Source organism: Neolamprologus brichardi, chromosome 6 (genome assembly GCF_056152115.1).
Source record: "Neolamprologus brichardi isolate AB-2024 chromosome 6, ASM5615211v1, whole genome shotgun sequence".
NCBI classification, from domain to species: Eukaryota; Metazoa; Chordata; class Actinopteri; order Cichliformes; family Cichlidae; genus Neolamprologus; species Neolamprologus brichardi.
Genome location: NC_142109.1, coordinates 24,229,589 through 24,252,218, shown reverse-complemented (window position 1 = coordinate 24,252,218; position 22,630 = coordinate 24,229,589). Strand labels below are relative to the sequence as shown.

General features: G+C 37.6%; 1 protein-coding gene across 1 annotated transcript in view; it reads left to right on the top strand.

Moving 5' to 3' along the window:
* Positions 1–22,630, top strand: part of helz (helicase with zinc finger) — a 51,567-nt gene that overhangs the window by 7,625 nt on the left and 21,312 nt on the right. The window contains exons 7-19 of the mRNA XM_087841887.1: positions 77–152; positions 1,009–1,207; positions 1,874–1,981; positions 2,334–2,475; positions 5,034–5,189; positions 5,395–5,665; positions 7,263–7,389; positions 7,539–7,751; positions 8,909–9,039; positions 13,413–13,592; positions 15,923–16,024; positions 18,590–18,768; positions 22,443–22,561. Of these exons, the coding sequence (XP_087698013.1) occupies positions 77–152; positions 1,009–1,207; positions 1,874–1,981; positions 2,334–2,475; positions 5,034–5,189; positions 5,395–5,665; positions 7,263–7,389; positions 7,539–7,751; positions 8,909–9,039; positions 13,413–13,592; positions 15,923–16,024; positions 18,590–18,768; positions 22,443–22,561 (2,003 nt within the window). The remainder of the gene's footprint in view (positions 1–76; positions 153–1,008; positions 1,208–1,873; positions 1,982–2,333; positions 2,476–5,033; positions 5,190–5,394; positions 5,666–7,262; positions 7,390–7,538; positions 7,752–8,908; positions 9,040–13,412; positions 13,593–15,922; positions 16,025–18,589; positions 18,769–22,442; positions 22,562–22,630) is intronic.

Genomic DNA, 22,630 nt, shown 5'->3' with positions numbered 1-22,630 from the left:
AATCTAGTTAGCATTAATGGTTAATGGTTACACTTTTCTCAGTCTTACATTGACCACCCTGCTCATATATTGACAGAGGTCCAAGATGGCTGGCGGTTCCGACCACCTCCAAGAGGAGTCACGAGCAGTGAGGAGTACACCCTTTGTAAAAGGTAATACAAATTGTGTGGTTATTTGTAAGAAGTGAGGAATATCTGTAAATTTGTATATCTTTTGATGTGTTACTGGGGTTATAAAAGCAATTTATGATTGGTAGGGCATAATTGGGAAGGAAAAGTGCTGACTATTAGTTACTAAATAGTGGAAACGAGGTGAGATTATATAAGCGTATGCTTCTTCCTACTCCTTTTTGAGCGTCAGTTGTAAGTTATTTATAATTATTACTGTTTTGTTCTACTTTTGTTTTGCTTTCTTTTTTCTCTTTATTGTTATACTATTTTAACATGTTCAAAATAAAGATACAGTACAAATACAAATGTATCTCACACTAAATGTTGCAAGGAAAAATATGCCATGACTTACGCTTATTTTTATGCAACTAACGGGCATTTGATGTCATCACAATGAGACTTCAGAATTTGTGATTGTAGTTAGTTCTGTGAATTTTCATTTTCATTTTTGAACTCTTTACACCAAAGGGGTCTCCTTTACAAACAATAATATATTTTAGATTTTTGTGGTTGATAATGGTTTGTATAAAATTAACCAAAATTGTACATTGAAGTACAGGAGGGGTGGGATGAGATGGGATGTGCATTTTTGAGTCTGCACAACTTAAAAGGTAGAGGAGATGGGCACATGAAATTTTTAACTACATTGTGTCACAGTCAATGTACCAACTATTTTTAAATGTTATACTTTTAAACAACCAGCATCACAAAACACGACGAGAAAGCATAATATAAATTAGGAACAAGAACCGTTGAGTATTCTGAAACATTTTATGAAGTAAAACAGTTGCTTGAACTAACATGGAACCACCTGAGCATACTTTTTATTTCCCTTTAGGTACTTGGAGCAGGGCCTGTGTCGGTATGGGGCCCAGTGTACATCAGCTCATTCGCAGGAGGAGCTTATGGAGTGGCAGAAGCGCTATGCTTCACGCCTCATCCGCCTCAAACAACAGCAGGAGAGTAAACACTTCACCGAAAACTACATGGAGACCTTAATAGAGAAGTGGATGAACTCCCTTTCTCCAGAGAAAGTGGTAAGTGACATTGTAGTTTATGCAAACTCAAAAGTGGCACAGTGAGATAAAAGTGAAAACACTGTGCGAACATGAATGTGTTCACTGCTATTTGAAACCATTCTAACATGCGTTCTGATTAAAAGCCTCTGCAATTTCTATATATATCTACTATATAAATCTCTCAAATTTACTACACATTTCCAGCATAGGTCCTTATTTACATATGCATCCACACAAAAGCTTTGAATATCCTAAAGGAGGGTTTTTGGTTTTGTTTTGTTTTGGTTTGGTTTTTTTGCCCCCATAGGGTATAAACACAGCTATTAACAGATATGTGACCCTCTAGTTCACTTCTTAAGTCTGTTTTATTACGGAAAACACTGAAATACTTCCACTACATTTAAGATATTTTAGAAGAACAATGCATCAAAGATTATGTTTTCTTTATGGGTGTCAGTGTTGAGGACATACTCACAAGCCTTTAATATTATTTGGCACTCTGTATCTAGCTCTTAATTAATGTGTGCTTACGGTCACGGATACCTAACTTTTGCGTTCATTAATATTTGATGCGTAAATTAACTTGGCTTGCAAAAATATTGGCTAACCGTTGACCTGTAAATGGTTTATGAATAAATAAGCTGTGATGGTATGTAACTAACCATGGTATTTTATTTCTTCTAGCTAAGTGACTGTTTAGAAGGAGTGAATGTAGAGACCACCTCTAGCCTCTCTGTCACCGTCACCACCAAAAAATCCTCCCACTCCTGGGTCTTCTCCTTGTTGTGCAAGGTAGGATGAAGCATTGAGTGTTGTCTGACCTGATCATTTGTCATTGTGGAGGAACATGAGGGCTGTATGTGGTGATGTGTTAAGCACAATGTTAAGTTGCATTTTGTTTATTTATCAACATTAATTCATTTTTAGCTAATGTGACAGTTCTTCCACCATTTGATGTCATTAACAGTTGCACTGGTTACTCTCTGCTCTTTTTCACTCTGTGTGTGTTTAAAAGGACAAAAGAATCACGTTGTGTTGTTACAATTATCCCAAAACCCATAGTCTGTGCTCCTTGGATACTTGGTATATTAACCATCTGTTAATTTTGTGAAGGTCCTGATTATCTTCCCATTGCTCTGTACAGCCGCCTAGAAAGCTGTACCGGATTGCTCTCCTCTATGATGCCCACCGACCACACTTCTTCATCACAGGCGTGTCAGCTGGAGAGCGGCTCCAAGGTGTTCCCAAAGGCTGCCAAGAGTGGACTCCAGGGGAGGAGACAGCAGGTGGGTCATAACTTTTTCTGCATGCTATGGTCAAACACGAGATATCAGGGGATTTTTATTTTCAAATGTATTTTTCCAGCTTCATAAGGTTTCTGATTCCATTTTGTCTGTATAAATTATATGTGTCACACTTGCATGTTTCATATAATCAAAAAATGTTAATGTTAGACAAGGATAACCCAAGTAAATACAAAATGTTGATTTTTTTTTTCTTTTCTTTTTAAATGATGATTTTAATTATTTTAAATGATGATTTCAATTATTAAGGTAAAAATGGCCAGCCAAACTCACCTGGTTCTGTGTGGAAAAGTTCCAAGGCGAAAATCACTGCTGACCCCCCCCCACCCCCCACCCCCCCACCCCCATTGTGTTTTTTTCCCCACTCCCTCCTCTCACCAAACCACCAATATAATTTCCTCAGTCGCCTCTTCCCCCTCCTCTACTACCAGTTGCTTCATCTATGACTTTCCAACAGTCTCGAGTCATGTCGACTGAATCCAGGGAAAAGGGCAAAAAAAACAATGTTGTGGGTTTTTTAAATTTTTTTTCTCCTGTTGTTGTTTTTAAAAAATATATTTTCCCCATTGACGTGTTTCAAAAATGCTGCTTTTAATTTTCGTGAACGATGCAGTCTCATGAATCGCCAAGTGACACCACTGACCAGCCATTCAGTGGCATGCAGACTTTTGACATCACATTTTTGGATTGTCTTGGATAAATCCAATCTTGGCTATTAGGTGAGAAGGTAGTGCAGGGGGATCCCTTAGTGGTTTTATGGTGATTGGACTATCTGTCTTGAAGACTATAATTTATGCGTCTGCAGAACAGTGTCTCCAGTGGTGTGCAGCTCAACAGTAAGTTGGACTGAAAGAGCTACATGGAGGCAGTGTACAGTAATCAGGGACAAAGATGGCTTTATTCCCTAAAGATGCTAAGGGCATTCAACATCTGCCAGCCCTTCCTGCGCAGTATCTACTCTACAATGGTGGCTAGTGCTCTGTTTTTTTGATGCGGTCTGCTGGGGAGCACAGTTGACAAACTTATAAAGAAGGGTGACTCTATGGTTGGGTGTAAACTTTAGGCAGTCCAGCAGGTGGTGGAGAGAAAAAGACCTTTGAAGTTGGAATCAGTTAAGATCAAGCCTGCACACTTACTCCGTGCCCTGGAGGTTATCAATAGTAGAACCTTCAAAAATTGACTGCACCTAAATGCAAGTCTGAGCACCTCAGGAGGTCCTATATCCTCCTGAGACCCAGGATAGCTGGGTGAAGCTGCTATGGGTGATAGCTGCTATGAAGCAGTTTGATGCATAATGATGATATGATTTTTATCCATGTTTGCATATTTGCACATTACTTATTGGCTGTTTTATTTATTTGTATAATGTCAACTTTTAGGAATTATTACTATTGTTTTGCTGTTTGTGATTTGTGGTCTTATGGCTGTGTTGAAGCTGCCATGGCAATGTAATTTCTTGTAAAGGATTAATGAAGGATCTTTGAGTGGGCCAGAATTCCTCCAGTGTGATGTAAAAGACTCATTTGCAGTTACCGCAAGAGCTTGATTGCCAACAGCCAGTTATTAGCTTTAGATCCCAATTACTTTTCCACATAGTCATTAATTGCATTTTTTTTGGATGCAATACAAAATTTGTTTAGTCTGAAACTTCTGACAAATATGCAAAAATAGAAGGATAAGGAAGGGGGCAAATACTAGCACTGTACATACATTAGTCAATGCCTTGTGTGACAGAGCTACCACAAGACTTTCATATTATATAAACTTATTAGTCCTTTTATAGGTATTGACAAGCTTAAACATGGAGAAGTCCAAAAAGTTTCATTTAGATTTTCTAATATTTCAAAACATCTAAATTAACAAGCAAAAATCATTTAATTTATCTTTGTTTATTTTTATTGACTTCTAAACTTGAATATGCCAAACTGTCTGTTCTTTTAATTATTGTGGTTTAGTAACAGTGCAAATGGACAAATAGTGCAGTTCTTAATCAGAAGAGTACATGTAGAAGAAATTGTAAACATAGTTCCCAGCATTGCTAAGGGGGAAAATTCCATTAGCTGACTAGCCAGGTTGCACCCCTAGGTCTGTATGGCTCTGATAAGTTGTTTTTTGTGTTTGTTTGTTGTTGTTTTTTTTCATAGACCAGAGGCTTGCTAGCTGACAACCTCGGGTAAAATTGTGTGTATTGTGTGGGGGATATCTTTGACAATGAAGATTCAAATCTTCAAATTATTCTAAAAGTCTGGTTGTTCTTGTTAGTGTGATCACTTTGCTGTGTTGGTGTACTCCTTGGATTCTCGGTCTGCCTTCTTAGGCAACTTTTACCATGCTGTTCTACTTATGTAGTTGTTGTGGGGGCTTTGACCTCCAAAAATATCTATATTTTAAAACATTGGTAGAGACTATATCAGTGGTGCATAAATATGTATTAAATGTATATTCTATTGTATATATTAAATTTATGTGGTTAGCTCTTTCTTTTTACAGCACAGTGGAGTGCTAGTTCAAATGTACTTAAAAGTTTGCTCTTCTCACAGTGGCAGCAGACAATGGCCTGGACCACTGTGTCTACAAGGTCGCAGTGGGTTTCAGCACAGAGATCTTTGGTACCTTCCGACAGACCATTGTTTTTGACTTTGGTTCAGAACCTGTGCTAATGCAGCGGATCATGGTGGATGCTGCCTCTATTGAAGGTATGCTTTAAAATGAGCATCAATGCATAGAAAAGTCTGTTGCCTCTTATTAGTGTGTATATCTGATAAAGTTTTGTGTTTCAAGATGATATTTGGATAAAAATTTCCAGATTTTTTTTTTTTTTTTTTTTTTTTTTTTTTTTTTAAAGTCGCAAAAAAGTAGCAATTAATGCTTTGACCCATTTTGCTGTTCTTTGTTCTCTAGACTTGGAACACCTGTTGGCAGCCAGACAGCAACTCTTGATGACTGCGAAACGCTGGGACTCATCCTGTAAAACCATTGTTGAATTCAGTCCCAATGAGACGATGGCTGAACTGGAGCGCAGCCTCCTTTCCCGCTATCAGATACCTCTATCAGCTGACCAGCTCTTCACCCAGTCAGTCCTTGACAAGACTCTGACCAAAGACAACTACCAGGCCCGACTGCACGATCTGCTCTACATAGAAGAGATTGCACAGTACAAAGAAGTTAGCAAGTGAGTACATACATATTGAAGGTTTCTTAATTCTGCTGTACAGTGCAAATAAAAAACATTTATATGAAATTTGAACATAAAACTTTGAAAAGTTTATTTTACACATGAATAAAATCAAATACGACACAGTATCTAAAAGTACAGAACAGTAAGTTTTATACCATATTATGCACTAATGTTCCCATATATATTACACGTGCACTGCCTAAATGTACAAAATATATTAAAAAGAAATGTATATACCAATATAGATTCTTTTTTTCTAAATTCTGAGCACTGTCAAGTCTTTTGCTATTAAATGGCAAACCACCACAAGGTGTCAGACTTAACCTTTACTATATGCTTTCTCTATGCATGTGTGAGAGGGAGGGTGTGTTTCTCACAGACAGCTTTACTAAAAGTGCTAGTGCCGTTTAATAACGGCTTTGAGGTAGCTGAAAAGAAGCTGGTTTACCCTTCGTTTTCCAGCTGAAATAAGCACACTGCTGGTAAGTTGAAACACAGTGTAAACCCTCATTCAGTGAAACAAGTACAGTAGACCATCCATAGCACGCAGGACATAATAGGCATTTAAAACACTGAGTTTCAAGACTGTGTCGTTTGCATAGTGGGTGCCTTTCTGTTGTTATGGCTCATATTCAAAGGGCTTTTAATCTCCAGTATTTTCAAACTCCATATGAATAATCTCTTTGAAGTAATCATTTTTTTTTGCCAGGTTCACATGCTTGGGTCATTCAGTTTTATCTGGAGAAATTTCTTCAGTTTTGAGAGAGGCACATTCCTTGTACCTGGGAGGCAAAAGACATCAGCTGATATCTAAAAATAAAAATTGAGCAAGTAAAACCAGTGCGGAGTTTTTGTCCGGTTTGATTATCCAGCAAAATCACTAATGTAAAATCATAAAAATAACCTTCTAAGACTCCGTTTGGTTGTGTAACATCACTGGTTTGCTAATACACTATGCGTCATCTGTCACAAGTTCATCACATAATATTAGTTCTTGTTTCATCATGTCAGAGAGTCACTCATAAACAATCCAGAACTGAACCTTTTTTCTTTTCCCCAAAAGACCTTGAATTTCAATAAACATGTGCATGGATACATTTTGTGCCAATGGTTTTTTCTTTCAAGAACCTTCTTGAATGTTTTTTGGTGATGTATTTAGTTGGCCGTGTACTCTGATGTTTAGATGGTTTTAAACATCACATAATTATGTGAATATATTGCAAAATGCTCTGTATTCATAAAACAAAACAGGCGAAACAAAACAGTTCCAGTTTTGTTTTCTCTAAATGTAAAATTCACCACAGCATTCATTATGACAATGATATATTTGATTAATATATTTTTCAGTATAATGGCTTTTGTCATTTTGGGGGGTTTATTTTGTTTTTGCTTTTTAGTTCAGTTCAGTTCATTTTTATTTCAAACATTTCAAACATGAGCCTTCACAATCATTACAAAATATCATTCCATTATTTGTTTGAAAAGGAGTAGGCAGAAGTATTTACTTATTTGTCCCTTTTACTTATTTTTGCTTTTTAAATGGACTATTCAGGATAAAAGTTTGCAACCCATGTCTATGTTTGTCCCACAGGTTTAACATCAAGGTGAACCTGCAGCTCGTCACTAGCTTTATGCTGACTGGCATTTCTGTTGGAGCAAAGTATGCTCAGAATGGACAGCTTTTTGCACGTTTCAAACTCAATGAAACACTTTCTGAGGTAAGTTGTCTGACTCTAATTTCAGCTACCATACTGCTTTCCACCTTGTTTTTTTGCCGTTTCACTCTTAGTGCTACTTAGTGGCACTATATACCAAGAACATCTGTAAGCTAGCTATCTTGAACAGTGATTTCTGTTTTGAACACCAGGACACACTGGCTGGGCGGCTAGTGATGACCAAGGTAAATTCAGTTCTGCTGCTACCTTTGGGCCGTGAAGCGATCAACAGCCAGCCGCCTCCTGGAGTTAAAGAGCGTGTTTATGAGGCTGTGATTGAGGAGAAGACTAAGGATTACATCTTCCTAAGGATCTGCAAGCACTGCTGTGAGGAACTTGGGCTGCTGCCTGACAGAGAACTACAGGTATGGTGAACCACACTTCATGTGCTTAGACATGTGGCATCACCTACATTAAATAAGGTTTGGTGAGGGCTGGTAAATGCTCTCTTATAAAGCATACTTTTTTCCCACATGCAGCCTGAGAACAACATTCTTGTCATGTGGATTTTCTAACCTTGAAAATTTGAATGAAAGGTTCACTGCTTAATTATCGTTTTCGCAAAGGATTGCAGAGGTTTCAAGGAAAACTGTGTCTGTGTTGTGCATCCATGTCAACACTGATGGAATTGTTTTGGAAATTTATTTTTGCAATAATGCTATCTTCACCAGCCTCAGCTTGTTAGTTTGTTTGTTCCCCCCCAAGCCTGAATGTTGTCAGGGGAAACAAGACACTGTGTTAATGGTTATCAAAACAACTCCTCATTCTATCACTGTGGGAGCATAATCTTCTTTTTTTCTGCATATGCTTCTCCTGCCTTCTTATGTGCTACAATTCCATTTCACTGTCTCCTCTGTGGGTTCTTATTCCACACAGCCTTTGAGCTCTTGAATGTCTCTGACTTTCTGTACTCTTGTACTCATTGTTTATTTCATGCTTAAGCTTTCATGCTGTTTTTGTAAATGGTTTTAGATGTTTTCATTTGACTAATAAAAAGTGGATATATAGTGCAGCGCAAGCATGTCTTTTCACACTGTTAATTAGACTTGCTCAGTCATAAGTGTTGCAGGTGGCTTTCTTCCAAGGTTTAGCAATTTTTGAGAAGATTAAGAGAATGGGATGCAGCGAATTTTAGTCAAAATCTTAGTTTTGAATGGACAAGAATATCCAGCTCCATAGCAACTGCACAGCTTGTGGGCTTGATTTGTTGGTTTAGGTGGTCATTTTATCTAAGCACTTGTGTATATTAATATTTAAAATGTTCTCACAGATGCAGACTTTGCAATGTGATGCAATTCATTGCTTGCATAAAATAAATTATTTTAGTAAAAAAAAGTAAATTCACATCATGAAAGAGAATCATGAGCACAAGCTTTAAACCAAAAGATGCACACAAATACCTTAATGAACGAATTGAATGGAATTATCTTTATTTTTGTTTTAAAATTTTGTATGATTTCTTGGCATGGATGGATATAGACAATTGTGTTGATAAACAAGCTCTCTGTGTTGTGTCTGCCAGGTGGAGCTCCAGTTCCAGCTGAACAGACTGCCACTCTGTGAGATGCATTATGCCCTGGATCGCATCAAAGATAATACTATCCTTTTCCCTGATGTTAGCCTTGTCCCTACTATCCCCTGGAGTCCCAACAGGTGTGTACTCCACCATGTACACAATGTCACACACATAAGAACACACTTGATGCATTCATTTTTATGATAATGCATTGATTGTTAGGGCACTAAAGTTAAATCAGTGGGAACTCGGAGACACAAAAGTTACATATAAATAATAAATAATTGGGATCAAAGGAAATTTTTACTTTGTACACATGGCAGGCTGCTTTATGTTGCTTTTATACTGAGGATATGACTGGCAGATATTTGATCTAGTAAAGGCTGCATCTACTTTAATGTTGTTTAAAAGTGAGGGAAGATATTTGCATGCAGCTTTTGCATTCAGATGCAACTAATCCTAAACACATTTATTATAACTCTTTTAATACGTCCACATCCTTATAGTTTGACAGATACTCTCACAGAGGGGTCACCACACCAAATCAAAAGTTAAATGAAGACTTCTCCTACTTTTAGCAATTTGGAAATGCTCACAGCTGCCTAAGCTTTAAATTTCTCTGGTGACAGGTGAGGGAAGTGAGACGGTAATCTTTATTGACAAGAGCAAAAGTCAAATATAATCCCTGTGGTTGTCTTAGCTGCTGCTTTATCTGAGCTCCATAATAGGATTCGTGTGGATTTTTGTTTTAATTGGAATTTGGATAAACGTGGGTTTTTGATTAAAGAAGGAGCAAGAGGTGAATTTGGCTTTAGTTTAAAAGCACACTTTCTTTATGGTAGGTATTTGTGTTTTAACATCAGCTCCATGGTGCAAACATTTGCGTAAACTTTGGAATTACCAGGATTTTTGCATTGATTACTCAAACGTATGGCCTGACGTTTATGTGAGTCCCGTTATAGACAGTCACAATCTGGCTTAACTAATAACTAACAGTAATTTAGAAGTCTCTGTACTAATGAGTTCATTAAGCACTACTTGCAGCCAGGCATTTAAGTTAACGAGCTCATATTAGACGTTGATGTGTTGATGTGGCAGCTCTTTCCTTATTTAAGGAAGTCATTGTATGAATTTTAGTGAAGTCTACTATATTCAAAAAGATTTATTGGTGTGAGCCATGCCTTCAAGAAAAACAACTTTCAAAGAAACTTCACAGGATGCTATGGCATGATCAAACTGTTCAATCAAGATGAAACTATAACAGTTTATTTCTGAGTAGTTATTAAAAACATCTAATGGAGGTGCCAGAGGAGGTTCTGCAAGTCGGATAGTTTAAGGCTTCACTCAGTCAGTTACTTACAGGGATTACTTGGTGTATTCATTTTAGATTTTGATACATACAACTGTGTATTATTAGTTTAGACAAACTGGTTTTTTTGGGTTGTTTTTTTTTTTAAATTAATTTCATAGAAACTTAGACATTTTATGCATAATCTGTTCAGAAATTCATTCAAGTAAAGTGGTTCAGATTCTTATCTTTTAACTCAAAGTGTCGATAAACCCATAATAGTGTATTAGTGGTGCATTTAAACCTGATTTTTTTTGTTGTTGGTTTTTTTGTTTGTTTTTTGCGCATCTTACCCTAACCTCTTGCTAACTTTAGTTAGTTTTGGTAAGAGTTTATAGGACTAAAGGCAGACTTTGGTGTGTAGTAAAGGTTGGGTGATATCTAAAATTTTTCCAACCGACATTCATCAGTCCAATAAATGACGATAGGCAATAAATTTACGGATGTGAAGCAAAAAGAGCCGTCAGGAGCTAAAAATTAAACTTTAGACTAAAACGTTAGGACTGGCTTTTTCCCGCAGCACGCCGTGTAATAAATACTCAAAGAAAACGGCAGCCGCTACAACTTATGTCTAAAAATGTATAGTTTTATGCATCGGTTAAAACACTCGACTCCAGGTACATGACGCCCAGCTGGAAACACTTCACGCAAGTCGAGCTGCCCGAGACTCACAGAATTTACAGAAAATGTTACATTTTTGTGATTTCTATCGTTATCGGGACGATAGATGTCTTATATCGGGATATGAGATTTTGGTCATATTGCACAGCCCTAGGAAAGGGCCATCCCTAGAACTATTCCCACAAAGTTGGAAGCATGAAATTATCCAAAATGTCTTCGTATTCTTGAAGCATAAGGACTTTTACTGGAACTATTGGGGTTAAGCTCGATTCCTGATAACAACTCCACACCATAAACCACCCTCCACCAGATTTTACTTGGCAAAGTGCGATCAGACAAGTACTGTTCTTCTGGCAACCGCCAAACTCAGACCCGTTTACTAGATTACCAGACGTCGAGTGTGATTCTTCACTCCAGAAAATGTCTTCACTTCTCTAGAGTCCGATGGCGCTGTGTTTTATACCACCACATCAAAACTTTGCTTTGTGCTTGAATATTTTAGGGTTGCTGCTGATCAGCCATTCCATGAAGCTCTCTGCACACTTGAGCTTAAGAACCAAATCAAAGAATGTCAGTGAAAGAGCCTTGACTTGGTCTTAAAATTTCTTTCCATTACAAATTGCTTACCTTTAATAAGTCAGATGTTTTGATTTATAATAAATGGTCTGCTTTGACTGTCAGCAATTGGCATGTCCTAATTATTTATATCAAGGTAAGGTATGAAGGAAACAAAACAAAATGCTTGTATAGAAAGTCTTGTTGGGATTCAAGAGTTGAAGCTGTTTGTAACTTGTAGAATATTCCTTAATTTTATGCATCCCTTTTTGTTACGCACATACTTGTGCAAATGCTGAGATTGCTCTCATTCCCCCAATTACAGCATCTCTCAGCTGGAGTTCAATCAATTGACTCTGGGGAATTCACAGCTTTAGACGATGCAGTCACCATAATGATGATAGTGATGCATGGAGACATGCACGCATGCTACATTTACAGTAATTCACAAGTATCAAATCAGATGTGAATCATTTTCTCCTACCTTTCTGTCTTGTTTAGCACACAAATTACAACTGCTTAGTTGTGAATATTTACTGGTCATCCTAAAACTACATGGAATTTGAAAAGTTATGTTTTTTTCACATTTATAGAAATGCATTCAGACACGTTCCGTACCATATTTCCTCTGGAGAGCTAGTTTCATGCAGTTGTGAAACTTGCATGATATATGACTTAATTTGACCTGGCCATCAGACACATTAGCATGTCTTAGTTTGTCTAATACTGTAAATGTCTAATGAGTCAACTTCATAACCCAACACAAATTGATCAAAAAGAGAAATGTGCAGGGTGTTTAGTTTTTCCTTTTCAAAGTTGTAACTGTCCTCCTGAGACCCAGCCTATTCATTATGTCCTCTGTAGTGGACAAAAACAGTTAAACTGAAAGATGCTACTTTTTTTTTTCTCTCCCTCTATTCTCAGTAGGATATGGGCAAACATTGGGTCACCTGCACATAACAACTATATGAGGTTTTATTATATCCCATTCTTAATCCATAGATATTAGCATGGAATTTATCTCCATTTGCAGCAATAACAGCTTCGACTCTTCTGAGTTGGCTCTCAAAATTTTGGAATTTGTCTGTGTGAATTATTGACCATTCATCCAGAAACCCCTTTGTGAAGTCAGACACTAATGCTTGACAAGAAGCCTGGGCTCACAACTTTGTTCCTAGTTTACCCTAACAGTGTTTGGTACGGTTGAGTTCTGCACTTTTTGCAAGTCAGTCAAGTTCTTTCACACCAGACTGGTCTAACCGTGTCTTATGGACCTTAATTTGTGCACTAGGGCACAGTCATGCTGAAACGGAAAAGACCCTTCAATAAAATGAATCATTATCAATTCCCTTCACTGGAACTGATGGGCCCTCTCTGCCAAACTTTATAGTTTGGTGAAGGTGATGTGGAGATAACAGTCCCAGACTTGTTTGGCAGACTGCTAGCTGAAGTTGCGACCGAGTGCTTTACACTTTTCGGTGCTTGGTATTGTTCTTGGTGATGTAAGACTTGAATGCAGCTGCTTGTCCATGAAAATATCACGAAGGTTCTGGTATCCAGTTACAATACCACACTCAAAATTCATTGTGCCCTTTGGAATGACCCATACTTTCCCAAATATTTGTAAAGGCAGGCTATATGGCTTGGTGTTTCATTTTTTGTTTTTACTGAAAACATTTAAATCCACATTTCTTACCCCCTTTCTCATCTGCCCCTCGTCTTCCATACCCCCCCCCCCTTATGAGCCACTCATATTTATATAGTTATTTCCATAACAACAAGAATGTTACATTCTATATGTCATCTTTTTATATTATTTTTAGTGGGACATAGACAAAATAATTACACGGGCATACTGCCTTTTTATATTCAAAAGTAATCTTTGTTTATAGTACAGTATTTTACTTGAATGCTTGAGTTTGAAATGTTTATAATAACAGTTGATTTGGTCATCAAAAAATGCCTCCATCCTCTTTCCGCCCTCAGGCAGTGGGATGAGCAGTTGGATCCTCGTCTGAATGCCAAACAGAAAGAGGCCATCCTGGCCATCACCACACCCATCTCTGTCCCTTTGCCCCCCATTCTTATCATTGGGCCCTATGGTACCGGCAAGACCTTCACCCTGGCACAGGCTGTAAAGCACATCCTCCGCCAAGACCACAGCAGGTTCGTGATCATTTTATCTTCTTTTCTGTTTGTGGTTTGTGATCGTTTGATCTTCTTCTCTGTTTGTTTGCATGCTGATTTTTCAAGATACATTGAATCATTTTTAACAGATAGGATTCCGCCCACCAGATCCCTGATATACTATCGGCTTCTTTTGTATTTGTGAATGAATGTTTATAAAGTCTTATAAATGTAATGTTTACAATGATAGATGGAGCACTTTTTTTTGTTTCACACTGTAGTTGTGAAGTGCCAAGTAGATAGTCGCTAGTTTTCAATAACATTTGACTTACATTAACTAAATAATTCATGACTAATAACATAAGGTATTACACTGGTTGCCATACCAGCAGTAACCGCCTGATGATTGAGTAGTAAACTGTAAAACGCCCAAGTACTGCATTTTACATATAAAGTTAAGTTTTGTAATAGTTAAAGCTAAGATAAGCAGGCTATAATTTGAATAACACAGCAGGACTGTATTTTTACTCCACTTTCACTGTGAAATTATAGAAATACTATCACATCTGTCAGTAAAATTAACCTAAGACGAATGGTGCATAATTAAAGGCACAGCTAAATGAATATACAAATGAATAAAATATCTTTTTTGTGTTCGGTACAGCAGAGCAATTTATAAAAGCAGGCCTCTGCTTCATCACTGGATAAAAGACAAACTTGATAAACATTACTGAAATATTACAAATAAATGGTTTCAATCACCATCATAGAAATATAATCAGCAACCTTGATCTCACAAGCAATCATTTTTGCAGATTACTGATACTCCCTGCTATGTATCATAAAGTGTCAATGGGGTATTTATAGGGAAATTTAAAAGGGAAATGTGGATGTGAATCAAGTTAATATCACTTATAAATGCATTAAATAGTAGGTGAGCTCAGTCAAAAGAAATGACAGATGTATCCTGGGGCTGGGCTGTGCATTGGCTGCCGTTTTCGTTTCAGTGGCAGTCACTGCCTTGGGTTTGACCTTTTTAAAGTTGAGAAATCACAGTGGTATAAAGTGTCAAACTGTGGTGTGTGTCTGTGCGTGTGTTGGAGCCTGTGTTGTGCTGTGTAGTTGTCTATGGTTTGTATTGTCTAGGCCATATCACTTGAAGGCAAACTCTGCTGGTCATTTGGATGAATTTGTGTCAATGTGTGGTTGATGCACATGGTTAGTCTCATTGCAACACATTTTCAGGGCCAGAATGGAAGTCTGTGCCAACTATAATGTGATCAATCAAGCTATGTCACTTCAGTGGCCCACACAGTGTTGTATAACAACAAAACAGTGTATGATTTTCTTCCATTGGCATTTTTCATCATTAGTAAGCTCCCTCACTGTGTAGATACCCACAGGAAACTTTGCAATTTCCTGTGTTAGAAGCAAACTGATGTAGCACAAGCACATAAATGGTTCCCTGGTCTTTATGAAAAATGAATGTAATATCTCGGACAGTGTCCCCTAACAAAAGTTACCATTTTGGTTTTTAATAAGGAAGACCAGGATGTGTATGTGTAATGTAAGAGAGAAAACAGCCTTGGAAAATGTGTAGCAATGTAATATTCATTCCTCAATTCACTCTGAATACATTTAATATTCTGTGGTTAAGATGAATTATAGATATTTTAAAAGCCATGACAAGGGGAGGTGAGCCCATGGATTAGTGCTTCTGGCTCACCATACTTTTAAAATCGTTAACAAGACCGTATATAGACCCTGGTCAGGTGTGCTCAAGATGTGAATTACTGTATTTAATATTGGAAGCTTTCTCTGTACATCTTTAGCTGTGATGCTACATGAATGTTTAAATGTGTAATTGTGAACAGGAGTTGTTACTGCTGTCAGGGTGAACAGCTCTGGGTTTGCTGTCCCGGATACTAATATCAGTTTACTTTTTAAAGTTTCTACTGAAAACTGGCATGCTATAGAGACTAAATAAATCCCTTTTTTTTATTCCTTATATTTCTGTATTTGTATAGCATTAGTGGATGCAGTTTAATCATGAAATATTATCGATATACAAAAATAATGTTATACTATGTTTTTAGGAAAGCCAAGTGCTATTAATCAAAATGAATTGATAGGATTCACAACCACTGTTTTGTTATAAAAAAACAACAACAAAAAAACCCATGCAACTTCATTATAAACTTTTTATTAAAAAACTTATGAAGTGAAACCATTTCTTAAGGTAGTTTATATGCCACTGTACCCTGGTGATAATTTATTCTTGCTGCTGGTTTTGGCAGATACCGATACAGTGTTTCAGCAACTGCGTATGATGATCCATGCCTACAGTTGTTTGTCTTTTGTCTCTACAGGGTCCTGATCTGCACCCACTCCAACAGTGCGGCTGACCTTTACATTAAGGACTACCTTCATCCTTATTTTGAAGCAGGCAATCAGCATGCCAGACCTCTCAGGTAAAGAAACTCGCCTACGGAACAAGAGATGGCTGAGGGGCAAAACAAGCTTCTCGTTTTGTTTCGTAGCATGTAGTGTGTACAGTAGATAAAATGTGCTGTAGTGCCCCGGGGGGTTATATATTGGATTTTAAAGTGTTTGAAGTCTCTTTGCAATTTTATGTTGTAAAATAATACCACATAAGCTAGTGTTTGTAGATGCTGAGAAAAACCTGTCAGGTTCAGGTGTTCATCTTCTTAGTAAATAATAGAGATGGCACGATACCACTTTTTTATGTCCGATACCGATATCATAAATTTGGATATCTGCCGATACCGATATGAATCCGATATAGTGTGTTTTTTAATATCTTGCTGCATTTTGTATAAGTTTATACTCAAGTTTAAATAAATAACAACACTAAAGCTATTCTGTTATACCTGTATGTAAAAAATAAATAAATAAATAAAAATAAAAAAATACACTGCGCCCAAAATATTTCATAGTTCAGTAATACCAATCTAATAAACTTAAACCTGCTCCATCCTTCCTATTCTGGTATTTTAAAGAGTACTTAGCAGAAATATTAAGCAACCTAACTAATAGGGTTGCAAACTCCCAGCAAAAAAAAAAAAATAGGGAACTACCCCCACCCCCACCTCATGATGCTTAATCGATGTAATCAAATTTAATTTGATGCAGGTTGGGGAAAATGCACAGAAATAAATTATTTTTCAAGAATAATTAAATAGATTCAACATCTTTCTTCAACAAAATTGCAGACTGCACAGATGGTATCTTCCCAAAGGAAAAAGTACTATAGCTTACTAGGGTCTATTAGACTTAACAGTTACTATATACAGTAATGGACTTATATATATATTTTACATCAGATTAAAACTTTGGGTGTAAGAGTCAGATAATTATTTATTAAAAGCTAGACATTTTAAATGAGAATAAGAAAGAAAAGTATGTCTTTGTGCCCCCTTTTCCCTGTTAATGCCCTATCGGCCCCCCTGGCTAAACTTTGCTAGATCCGCCCCTGCACAGTTACCAGCCGTCAGCTACGTAGAAAACGATCCTGGTGTAGAAAGTAATATTAAATAAATTCTAACAACAGCTTATCAAGCTTAATAGTGCTGCTGTTGTTCAGCCGCTGGTTTCCTCTTTCTGGTGCAAAGTGGGCCAAAAACAAAGAAGAGAGACGGACTCGCGACAGAAAAGCCGATCAGCTGATCATTGATCAGTTTCACGTTTGAAGTAGGAGCAGGAGGGGGAGGGGGAGAGAGGCAGTCGCTCCATATATCGGTTGTTAAGCTTAACGCGGGAATGCTTTACAAACATTCAGAGATGAACTTACACACTTGCTTTACTTCTCTCTGGGAAAACTTCCTTGGAGATGAAATGCTGGTTTGTTAGCGAAGCTCCACACAGCCGCTCTATCACGTGACGCACACTACTGCAACGTGCTACGGTTATGAGCCAGGTTACACCATGTAGCAAGTTTTGTGAGGTGCTTTTTTGATATTTAATGGATCGGATTACATTTTTTATTTCTCGCCGATATCCGATCCAGGAATTTGGGTCAGTATCGGACCGATACGTAATATCGGATCGGTCCATCTCTAGTAAATAAATAAAAACAGTTTTAGTAATGTATTACACATATCTGTAGTTTACATACTTTGGGTTGGGTGTTTTTTACAGAAGTGATAATTGTTTCTAAAATGTTTGGTATTTCTACCTTTTGCTCAGATTTTGCCCTATATGTCAGCGAAGACCATTCTAGCTGGATAGCATCAATCTAAAACTCAACTAGACATTAACTAGATGAATGTTATTGGGCACATAGAGTCAGAGTCCATGTATGTGGGTTGTTTTGTTTTTTCTGCCCTGCAGTGGTAACAAGCAGACATTTGTTGACTTGAGGGATTTGACCTCATGAACATTCCGGCTTTTCGAACTACTCCTTAAGGCAACAGATATACACTCGAAGATACTGACAGCTTCCATATGCTGCATCATTGACTTCTAATCACATTTCAGCAGTGCCAGAAGTCCCCAAAGACAGGGAATCAATGTGTTCCTTGACCAGGCTGGGGTTAATGTGACAGCTGTGTGTTTGTGTTTTCACACACAAGCCTGGAGACCATATGGGCAATCAAATGACTTGTTTCACATGAGCAGTCGGTCTGATTTCTAGAGCTTCCAGTGTAATTCCTCCATAATCATTGGAGCTTCCTCCTCTCCGGTCCACTTGTCTGCTTTGAGTGAACTCAGTCAATACAGATGTTATTTGAATATTTAGGGGCAGAGTTGAAAGGGCACCACTGCAGAAAGTATGTCCAAAGGGCCTGCTCTTGGCGGCCTTCTGTGTGGATAAGATTGCGCTCAGTCTGAGGTGCACGTCAGATATCATGTGCAGTCATTCATTTTTACAAGCATTTCCAGTCTATCTGCTTTTAAGTGAGACAAAACATATAAAATTAAATTAAAATTAACAGTGTTTCATTCACACTGAGACTTGAGTATTTGCTTTTTGTGGTTGTAACTCTTGATCTTTCTGCTTTCTTTGCTCACTCCAGGGTATACTTCAGGAACCGCTGGGTGAAGACGGTCCACCCAGTGGTCCAGCAGTACTGTCTCATCTCCAGCACACAGATCACTTTCCAGATGCCCACAAGGGAGGACATCCTCAGGCACCGCGTGGTGGTGGTCACCCTCAGCACCTCCCAGTACCTCTGCCAGCTTGACTTGGAGCCTGGTAAGTCGTATGAAAACAAACAAACAAACAAAAAAAAAAACATTAAGTCACGCTGACCTATTGGTTGAGGCAGGCAGCCATTGTTCTCAGCAGCTTTTATTTGGCATACCAGTATTTGCACTTGGATTAAACTTGCCAGCCAGAGTAGCTGACACATTATATATCAGGCATACACGCTGAATGAATGCTGAAGTGTGGTTTGTGTGTGAGATGGGGCTTAATTTAACTCAGGATTGTTCCTGTTTTTTGCATTGCTGATTAAATAATTGAGGTTGAGAAACAGTAGAAAAACAACAACAACAAAAAATTGCTCCGAATTCCCAGAATGGTTAAACCATAATTTCAGCAATTTAATAAATGAGTTTTCTAGTATGTTCTAACGTGAGCATGTGTGTGCACACATTTTTAAAGGCTTGTAAATGTATGCAAACAGAACACAGTCACACTCATTTCCTGTTCTTTGGTCATCCCCACTGACTCTGACAACCGGTGCTGGCAGGGGCCCACCATTTATAGAGGGTTGGAACTCATTTAAGTTATGTAAAAGACATGGAAAACAAACCAATTTGTCAGTGCAGGCTAATAACCGACACTAATGTGTCAGCGGAGGGTTTTGTCGGTTGCTTGGAAACACCATCTGCCTGTTTCTAATGTACTTTACATCATTAGCCCTCCTCCCCACGTTTCATCTGTCCTGTTCTCCTGTTGGTTGATGGTGATGAAAATCTCCAGGAAACGAGACACTTGGGAGCCAGCAAGTCTTCTAAGTAGCGATAACAAATCTCGCACCCAAAACACAGGTCCCCCAAAAGATGATGTTTAGGCTTTTATGTTTGGCTTGATGACTTTGCTCTTTTTTTTGTGGTCTAGGTATGGGATCTGGCATGTAGACATTGTGCATGTATTGTTTAGCATGCCTTTATATATCTTAATAAATTCTTGCTATTATGATATGCAAAAATCCCATTCCCAGCAAAAACAGACATTCTTTGCTTCTACTAATTTGTGCAGCCCTCACAGCATGTTTTTGCCTGGCTGCATTGCCTTTCTCTACTGTGCAAAGTTCTATATACAGTTAGGCCCATAACTAACTCAAGTTGGATTTGTATTTCATTTTTCTTGCAACTTTCCATCTGTGATTTAAAATCCACCCAAGTGGACTGTAAATCAAACCACTGATGTGCTTGAAGGGCAGACATTTAACAAAAGTATTGCATTAACCATTCAGCAATTACAACTATTATTTATACACATTCCTCAAGTTTCAGATGCAAAAAAAAAACAATCTAGCATAATTTTAAATATAGGGGGTATTTTAGTAATTGGTTGCAAAAGCCTTTGCATTCAATGACTGACTGAAGTTCATGGATGTTAGGAAATGCTGTTTCCCCTTCCTTGAGATCACACCATGCCACAACACATTCAAGTAGATGATCAGAAACTGTCCTTCTGATGGGGGAGTTCCACACAGCTTTCAGAGCTTTGTTACAAAGCTTGCGTTGTAGGTTTAATTACGCACTCCAAGACCCTTTCACACTTGCACACTTTTCAAATCACTTTTACAGTGTGAAAAGAGCCACACAAAAAAAAGACTAAAAGGGAGAATGTGCGAGACTGGGCGTGTGAGTAGAAGAAATTGTCATTTATTATTGAAGAGTAATCTCTCTACCAAATCATTTCTGCAGTTCTGTGCCTCTGATCTCTTTCACCTCTCCTTATTACTCTACTCTCCTCCTTTCCCTTACTGCTGTTTTGTGCAAATTCAAAAACTTCAATTATTAGCCCAGAGACGGATGGTGACAACAAATGAATTTGTGAATAATTTCTCTGAGGCATTTCCAAAGTGCAGTGGTAAGCACCATATAAATTCATTTGTGTTTCTGACCATCTGATGCTCATAAAGACGATCTTTTCTTCCCTCTCACATCGCAACTAATCTATACTCATCTGCCTGAGAAAATGTTCTCATTTTTGAGTATTATAAGTCAATTGACATGCTTTTAACACATAACTTTATATTTATTATTCTAATATGTTTGCTCTTTGCATAGCAAAATATTGAGTGTATAATAAGGAAATTATTCATCTTAAGGCCTTTTCGTCCCTTTTTTGGTTTTATAACTGGACAAACAGACAATGTTTTTTGTCTTATACATGCTTTTAATTTGCATTGATAATTAAATTTCCCTCCACTGCTTAATAAACTCTAAGTGCATGTACAGATGATGTTGTAGGACTCGCACGGTCAGTTTATAGCAAATAAGAGGAAAAATTAAAATTTAACAACACTTTCTAAAGTTGTTTTCACTAACATTTCTTTGCTCTCTGCATAGTGAAACACTGAAACTTTGCTATGATGCATCCAAATTCATATTTTAAATTAAGATGTAATTATTGAAAAGCCAAGCCAGAGACTATTTATGTGTATTGTTTAACACACAGTTACATGTAGTTATTTAGAATATTTGTGACCTCTGCAACAAGCATTTTTCCCTTATTAACTGAAAATAAGGGAAACATTACAAGACATAGACTTTATAATTCTGATGGGCCATTTCTCAGTTATACTTTGTATAAACCTACTTATTCATATTCTGTGTGCAGTGCATGGACTGTTGTATCAAAATGTTTACCATTTTATCAGGATCACTGCAGGGAACAGTGCCAGCCTGTGCTTCAGTGAAGTGCATACAGCGTTAAAGGCGATAACACTGGTTTCAGGCTTTGTAGTTGGGGGGGAAAAAAGCCTGCAAAACATATTTTGCAGGCTTTTTGCATTTTCAAAGGCTGATACTAAGGATTGAATGTTGCTTCAAATTAAACTGCTCCACCTCTTTTCTTGCCAGGCCCTTTTTCTTTGTTGTTGTTTGTTTACTTTTTTGTCAAATTTCATATCTGCATGTCCTTTTCTGTGAAAATAGTGTAGCTTTAGAGGATGTTTGCTGGTTGTTTTTCAGCCTCTCTTCCTTGCTCCTTGTTCTAGCACTCATTTGCCATGCTGTTTTATCCCCCTCCCCTCATTCTGCCGACCTCTGTTAGAGCTTTTTAAGGAAGGGTTAGACTACAAGTTCAGTCATTTGTTTGTGCACAGAACCCTGCCTTTAAGTTGTAAGACTGGTTAAAACAATGGGCGAAAAACAATATAAACGCCACCAATGAAGAGTGTGTGAGAGAGATTTAAAAAAAACAAACAAACTAAAAAACAGTTTGGTCGTAGAGCATGAATGTTTGTTGTTTCTGTATGACAAATTTGCACGATTTTATTGATGTAAGATTTTTTTAAATTAATAATTAATGGAGTCAACATTACAAACAACAGAAAACTAAAGATAAACATTTTATTTAAGATCAACATTAGCCTAGAACTGTTGACAGTGTGAAAACTATAAACTATTTATTTGATTAATTAGCATATCAAAATTATCTGCTTCACAGACATGATAAACGAAGGAAAAGCTACAGTTGCTCAGTTTTACTTTAGGGCTTTTTGCTGACTTGATGTGTGTCCACTTTTCCACTCAACGAGAAAGGTCAATGCTGCAAGTTCTTCACCTTTATGCTCTTATTAGAAAAGTATATCGTAATAAAAGTGGGAATAAAGAGCAATTTTCAAGCAGTGAAATTGTAATATATGTACAGGTGAATAGATATTTGTGTCTTGTCTGTTTTGATAGGTTTGTTCACTCATATCCTATTGGATGAAGCGGCCCAGGCCATGGAGTGTGAAACCATCATGCCTTTTGCTCTAGCTAGCAAGACAACCCGCATCGTGCTGGCTGGAGACCACATGCAGGTAAGCGGACAAAGAGACAGGTAGACAGTAACGTAATGTCAGATAGAATTCAACTTTGAGCTTGTAGAA